The sequence below is a fragment of the Ursus arctos genome, unplaced genomic scaffold, assembly GCF_023065955.2.
Source record: "Ursus arctos isolate Adak ecotype North America unplaced genomic scaffold, UrsArc2.0 scaffold_22, whole genome shotgun sequence".
Classification (NCBI taxonomy): Eukaryota; Metazoa; Chordata; class Mammalia; order Carnivora; family Ursidae; genus Ursus; species Ursus arctos.
The window spans coordinates 53,075,907-53,083,431 of record NW_026622897.1 but is presented as its reverse complement, the minus strand read 5'-3'; the positions used below and the strand labels follow the sequence as shown (position 1 = coordinate 53,083,431).

Here is a 7,525-nt window from a genome sequence, read left to right as displayed (position 1 = left end):
TTCTTGCTCTGTGGTGCTGACCCACCTGCCAGCTCTCCCCCGCCCGGCCCCGCCCCACACGTGCCGTAGAGGGAGGAGGAAGGGACCAGCTTAAACGTGGGGGGATGGGGGGAGATGAGGGGGAAGCAAGTCAGAGCCTGGGAGAGCCAAACTTCTCAGCAGCCCCGGAGCCGGAGAGGGGGGAAAGAGAAAGCGCAGCAGCCTAAAGCCCTGATTCTCGGGAGCCTCCCACCCCGCCTCTCGGCGAGGAGGGCGCGGAGACTCCGTTAGGGGAGGAGGAGGAGGCCGGGAGGCTGGGAGGGGGGAGACAAACCCTGCCCACTCGGCTCGGAGCCCGGAACGGCCGCGGAAGTCGGAGGCCAGCGCGCAGGGCGAGGAGGGCACCGGGGGCGGGGGGCTCTGCTCCCCGCCTGACCCCTCTCGCCCCAGCCAGGAAAGTGAAGGCTCCTCGGACTTTAGAGCCAGCGGACGGACCGACTGCGACCGCCAGCCGCTCCGGGTCAAGGACTTGCCCCGCCCGCCCCCCTCCCCGCCCCCCAGGCGCTCCGAACTCACTGGTGAGCGCGGCTGCCCGGGCGCTGGATGCGGGGGCAGCTGCGATGGCCCCGCGCGCGGGACGGCCGGGGCAAAGGGGGCCGCTCCTGCCGGGGCTGCTGCTGGTGGCGGCGGCGCTGAGCCGGCCCGCCGCACCCTGTCCCTTCCAGTGCTACTGCTTCGGCGGCCCCAAGCTGCTGTTGCGCTGCGCTTCGGGCGCGGAGCTCCGGCAGCCGCCGCGGGACGTGCCGCCCGACGCGCGCAACCTCACCATCGTGGGCGCCAACCTGACGGTGCTGCGCGCGGCCGCCTTCGCCGGCGGGGACGCTGACGGGGAGGAGGTGGCGGCGGGCGGCGTGCGCCTGCCGCTCCTGAGCGCGCTGCGCCTCACGCACAACAACATCGAGGTGGTGGAGGACGGCGCCTTCGACGGGCTGCCCAGCCTGACGGCGCTCGACCTGAGCCACAACCCGCTGCGCGCCCTGGGCGGCGGCGCCTTCCGCGGGCTGCCCGCGCTGCACTCGCTGCAGCTCAACCACGCGCTGGCGCGAGGCGGCCCCACGCTGCTGGGCGCGCTGGACGCCGCGCTCGCCCCGCTGGACGAGCTGCGCCTCCTGGGCCTGGCGGGCAACGCGCTGAGCCGCCTGCCGCCCGCCGCGCTGCGCCTGCCGCGCCTGGAGCAGCTGGACGCGCGCCTCAACGCGCTAGCGGGCCTGGGCCCCGACGAGCTGCGCGCGCTCGAGCGCGATGGCGGCCTCCCCGCGCCGCGCTTGCTGCTCGCCGACAACCCCCTGCGTTGCGGCTGTGCCGCGCGCCCTCTGCTGGCCTGGCTGCGCAACGCCACGGAGCGCGTACCCGACGCGCGGCGCCTGCGCTGCGCCGCCCCGCGGGCGCTGCAGGACCAGCCTTTCCTGGACCTGGACGAGGCGCGGCTGCGCTGCACCGACGGCGACGCCGACGGTCGCGGGGAAGAAGTGGAAGTCGCCGGCCCGGAGCTGGAAGCCTCCTACGTCTTCTTTGGGCTCGTGCTGGCGCTCATCGGCCTCATCTTCCTCATGGTGCTCTACCTAAACCGCCGCGGCATCCAGCGCTGGATGCGCAACTTGCGCGAGGCCTGCCGGGACCAGATGGAGGGCTACCACTACCGTTATGAGCAGGACGCCGACCCGCGCCGCGCGCCGGCTCCGGCCGCCCCCGCCGGCTCCCGCGCCACTTCCCCGGGCTCGGGCCTCTGAGTGTTCCCCCTTGGGGGTTGCCAGCTGAGGACTTCACTGGGATGGCCTGGCCTGAAGCCATGGGTATGAGACCCCCGCGAGCTGGGGGCTTCGAGACTTGCTCCTGACCGGCCTGAGACCTTTGGATTATGGCATCCCCCACCCCCACCCGGAGGCCCCAAGCTGTAACCCCTCTCCCCAACCACCGAGAGCTTTCACCATCAAAGATCAAGAGACATCCCCTTCTCATTCCAGAAACCCTACCTGCCCATCTCAGGCTCTGACACATCCCTCCTGAACCCTCAAAAGCACCCTCCCCCTTTTGAGACTTGGCTAGGAAACTTTGTCCTTCAGTCCGAAAGCTCTAAGACTGCCTCCACCACCCTATGCTTTGAGGCCTGACCTCTCAGTGGGAAACATCACCCTAGACATCCCTGACTCCCATCTCCAGCTTGGAGACCTCAACTCCCTTCCCAGGGCTCAGGGACCCTCTCATCCCATTCTGGTCTCAGAAGCAGAGCACCCCTCTGAAGGCTTTTGTGGACTTTGAGCCTTTTTCTCACCCCAGAGCTCTGAGCCCTCCTATCCTGCAGACACCCACATCCCAGGGCTCTGAGGGTCGGGCACTCTCCCCGAATCTGGGGATGTATTTCATACTGCCCCCCACCCCAGCTCTGGCTCAGGCTCTTCCCTTCCTTGGCCCAGGCTTGGGACTCACCTCCATCCGTCTCCCATCCCAGGGACGGTCACACCCTGTTATAGCCTTAGTATGGAACCGATCCTCAGCCTTTCTCACTGGGGCTCTGATCCCCCAATACTCAGTGCTTGTCCCTAATCTCAAGACTCTCAGCTGTTCGCCCTGATCAGAGTTTAATCCCCCTGCCCAAGTCTTAGGCTCTCTACCCCCTACACCCGTCGCTTGCACTCACTGGGTCAGGGTCCAGTGAGGAATCCATTCCTGGGGTGTGCCCACCCCCCCTTTCCTCCTAGGATGAGTTCTCCAGCCCTGCAAGACAGGTGCAGGTGCCAAGCATCCCCCAACCATACTGGTAGATCCCCATGGAGACGGAGAGGGTCCTAGGGGTTCAAAGTAGTTGGTTGGGCCTCAGAACCGGGGTCACCCGTACATTGTGGCCTCAGAGAGGGGTAGGGGAGGAGGGTTTGGAGGGCGGGGAGCTGCTGCCCACAAGCTCTTTCCCACCCATGTGACTCTTCTTCCCTGGAGATCCCTTGCTGCCATGCTCCCCTCCCCCATGCCTTCTAGAAGAGGTGAGGGGCCTCATCTCTTGTCTCAGGCACAAGTCATCCTGTTTAAGATCAGAGCCTCAGGGCCCTGCCTTCTGCATGATCCCAAAGCACAATTGGTGAGAGGGGAGGGGGCTGCCTCTCCCTGACTCCCATCCCCTAGGTCAGGCAGAATGGCTGGCCTGTGCTGCCTCTGCACACAGGAAGTCCCCCCCCTTCAACATACTGGCTTGAGGCCTGCCTTCCCACCCCCACCCAAGACATCTGGATCTCCCTTGGGCAGTTTTCTATAAAGTCTGCAATAATCTCGGATACTCTATTCTTGTAAGTGGTGCTTTATCATTCCTGCTGACCTTGGGGCTTTAAAGGAGGTGGGAGGGGACACTTGGGAGGGCGTTTTGGACGTCCCTGAGGTGAGGCAGTGACTTTTGGTATCTTCTCCCGGCGTATGGGAGAAGAAATAGACTCTGATTGAGGTGAGACACATGGAGGGACTTCCCACTGGGATTACATCGCTCTCCAAACCAGCCTGCCTTTTATCCCCTGAGAGGGTGCCATCCATAGCCAGGGTGGAATCCTACACTTCTCTACGTCCTTTTACCCTGTCATTCCTCATCACTGCGGTGCAGGGCGGGGGGCGGGGGGAGATGTGCTGTTGGACTGGAAACATTAGCATCAGATGAGGCCATCAGGGAGGAAATCCAGCTACAGAGAATCAGAGGCAGTTAATTCAGGCAGGAAAGGAGGGATCGTTATTTGCCGCTTTGGTGTCATCCCCTCTGATGAATTACCTGACACTCCCTTATAACCTGTGTCATGCTATGCTGTCCTGGGGAGAGGACTACCGGAACTGCACCTTGGGTACATGAGAGGCTGAGAGAAGCAGCAGCCAAGAAGTAGAGCAGGGTGAGTATGGATAAAATGACCCCTTCAGATACGTGGAGCAAGGAGACAGGTGGGTTCTGGGCCAGCAGGACCACTAAAGAGGCTTATCTCCTGCCTCAAGGTCCCCAGACTGGATTATTTCGCATTCGGATTCTCAGAGCCCTAGAACTACATGGCAGAAGGCTAGAATTCTGGCATTTGGGAATCTTAGGGCCACATAATTGTAGAATTTGTGCCTTTTAGACACTGAAAAGGACGTCAGAGATAATGTGGGAAGCCTCCTAGGCCCTCTCAACAAGGGGCACCCTCTCTAGGTGAGGGGCTCACTCCCTCCCCTCCTGGGAGCATCTCTTTCATTGCCCGGAGAGTCGGCCTGGAACTCCCTGACAGCCCCAGCTTTGCCTTGGGGCCAGGAGTCTACCTCACCCAGCACAGCTCTTCCCAGAGTTGGAGACGGCGCGGGAGTATCTATCTGTTCCCAGCAAACTCCCAGTCTTTCCTCGTGAGAAGAGGTCACATTCCCTTGAAGTGTTCCCACCTGTGGATGACCTTCAGCAGGCGCTCTCCCGGTTCTCCAGGACAAAATCCGTAATGATGTCTCTAACACAGGTTAGAGACCTGTGTCTCTAAGAGGTCACCTCCCCGGTTCCAAAGACATGCCCTCATACCGTAGCCTAAGACTGCAGTGGATCCTGGCAAATAAAACATGCTGTTAGCTGTGGGTTCGTTGTCAGCAAAAATCTTTGAGAGTTTTATGTGAGAGCTGCTGCTGAGCTAAGTACCGAATCAATAGTTGTCAAAAATCAACTAATTGAGCGCCTAGTGTATGCCAGTTGGTATTTAACCTGAGCGCCATTCACCAATTCCCATTAAATGTCATTTCTGGGCTGCCACCCTTCCTGCAGCCCGGTGGCCTTTGGCCTGATGGGACTATCAACAGGTCCCTCGGGCCCCCGGCCTTGCCTCCTCTGCAAACCCAGCCAGCCGTTCCGCCTTTACCGAATACAACTCCACCAGTTCTAGAGAAGCTAATGACCCAGGGAGAATCGTATTGAATCATGATCTAAAGAAGAGAAGTCCCGGGAAACAGAGCTTAGAGGAAGGGCCCCTGACCCAGCCTAGAGAGACTTCTACTTAGAGGAAGTCCCATGTGAGCGGACTTTTGAAAGGTGGGTAGGATTTTGAGGAAGAGAAGGGTCAGCAGTGTCCGCTCTGTGCGAAGCACTGGAGGCAGGAAGATCTTGGGAGCCTGAGAACGGAAGACCGCCTGGGGTGGTGGGTGTGTGTGCGTGACATGGATCTGTGCTCCCCACGTTCTTCACTGGGAGGCTCTGGGGGGACCTCTTAGAGGAGGGCCCTTAGAGGAGAACCCAAGGAAGTGGAGAAGCGGGATATGGGAAGCGGGAGAGCTGCCCAGTGCCTCTTACTTTTGCTTCCTTTTGTGCCAGGTCTCATGCTGGGCACTGAAGACAGGGGAATCAGACAAAGCCATGCCCATGGGAGCCCAGACGGAAGGGGGACAAGGGTGGTGGCCACTGTAGAAGCCTAGAAGAGAAAGGAAAGGGTGACAGGGAGGAGTCTGACTGGCCCTGATACCCTGATACCCTGATGCCACCCACCACTCCAGACACTCTCAGCAGTGCCCAAGCCTCACTGAACAACCAGCCTCCCCCTCTAACCCTAATGCTGCTGGAGGTCTGAGGCGGGCAGGGGGGTGCAAGGGCCAAGTGCCAGGGGGAAGAACTCCATCTAGGACGTCCCCTTAAAGAGCCGCAGAGGGAGAGAAAAGGTGTGTAACTGTCAGAAATGTGATAGACACAAAACGACACACTTTGAGAAACACGTCAGACTTCACAGGGTTTGTGGCCCTGTAAAAGCTGAACTTCCCTCTCAGAAACAAAGGGAAGCCACGATCTCCATCTCCTTGAGAAGCTTTTTACTTCCGCTGCCCCTTTCCTCCCCACGCCCCTCAGGTCCGGTGTGGGAACTGGTAAGGGCCCGAACAGAGTCCAGAGGGACTGGGTTTCAGTCTGAGCTTCACACGACTGGCCACGCCATGTGGTCCTCAGTCAGAAATACTGGCTGAGACCCTACTGTGCGCTGTGTGCTGGGGGTTGGGCAGTGAACATGGCAGAGCCGGCTCCGTGGACACCCCAGGCCCCTCTCTGATTCCAGGCTCCTTTTGTCCAGGCTGGGGCTGGCCTTGTGACCTCCAGAGGGACTGCCTGCTCTCACTGAAGTTCATCTCCTTCTTCATTAAATCTCTGCCTGGCCGACTCACGGCCCTGATTTATGGTCATGGCCTTTGCCAGACTGGGAGAAGTGACGGGGCAGTTAATATTTCTGTGGTAATGTGCCTGGCAGCCTTTGGAGTCCCCTCCTCCACCCCTCCCACCCCTCCCTTGCCACCCCCTCCTCCCTCAGCCCTGCCTCAAGCCAATTCAACTGGGACTGGCTGGTCCCTTGCAGACCACCCCAACTCACCCTTCATAGTACCGATGGGGAAATTGAGGCCCAGGGAGCTCAGGAGCCCAACCAGAATCAGAGCAAATCCAGAACCCAGGATGTCCCCGGGGCCATCCCTGTCCAGCTCTGGGTCTGAGTATCTGGCAAGGCTGTCCTATCTCCTCACCCCGTGTCTCCACCCCTCTGATCATTGCCTCCTGCAGCCAGACCCACACCTGCGGTGGCCTGGAGATGAGAGGCGGTGGGAGGGGGAAGCCAACAACAAAGGGGTGTGGAGGACTTTTCAGCTTCCAACAGCAGCTTCTGGCAGGCCTCGGAAACCTGCTTCAACCTCTCGCGGGCAGAAACCCTGCTGGGCATCCTTCCCCGGGGAAGGGGCATCTCTATCCCTCCCTGAGAGGAGAGAGGGGTTTGCTCTGGAACCCCAAGCTCTGTGGTCCCCAGATATAAAACTCATCCTTCCCGAGCCTCTATTTTCTGCTGAGCACCTGATGAGATGGACCAGGTCCTGCAGCTGTCCTCAGTAAAGACCGGGTCACGGTAACAATGGAAGCACCTGGGGCCCCTAAATAAGGGGACCATCCAGGAACCTTTGGGGAGTGAAAGAAGCCACTCTTGAGAATTAAATCAGGACAAGAAGAATTTAGGACTGTACCAGGCTGGTGGGCCTTGGACTCCAGTGACTTTTGACAAGACTAGAGGGGAAAAGAAAAAGTGCTAGACTGCTAGACTAGCTAGTCTACCAACACTAATAATAATACACTCCCAATCCTTGACCTTATCCTCCAGCCATGCTAAACACATACTTGAACACCATTCTCCAGCTACACTGAACTACTTAGATTTTAATAACCAAGCCCAGCGATTCCAGGCCGCGTACCTTTGCTCACATAGCACTCTCTGCCTGAGATGCCTTCCCTGTGCGGAGAGCATCAGGACAGCTTGAGTCCCCTCCGCTGTCCTAACCTCACCTCTTCTTCCCATCACTGTACCCCCCAGACCTTTATTTGTGTAGATTGGTTATCTGGCCCATTGTCCACACCCGATCAGTTCCCTTTTGGGCGATGCCCAGTCCTGGCGCTGTCCCTGCCCCGCAGAGATCCACAGCACCAGGGAAGAAACATCACTCAGGGCTCGCGGCCTCCCTCTGCTGCACTCAGATGCCCACTCCCTTAGATTCC

General features: G+C 59.8%; 1 protein-coding gene across 1 annotated transcript; it reads left to right on the top strand.

Moving 5' to 3' along the window:
- The first annotated feature begins 283 nt into the window (after positions 1-283).
- Positions 284-3,340, top strand: TPBGL (trophoblast glycoprotein like). Its single transcript, XM_026518110.4, has one exon. It carries the CDS (start codon positions 600-602, stop codon positions 1,767-1,769), a length of 1,170 nt encoding a protein of 389 aa, XP_026373895.1. The 5' UTR covers positions 284-599; the 3' UTR covers positions 1,770-3,340.
- Positions 3,341-7,525: the final 4,185 nt, after the last annotated feature.

Coding starts and splice junctions, on each gene's coding strand:
- TPBGL (XM_026518110.4), top strand. CDS start 600: ATGGCCCCGCGCGCGGGACGGCCGGGGCAAAGGGGGCCGCTCCTGCCG.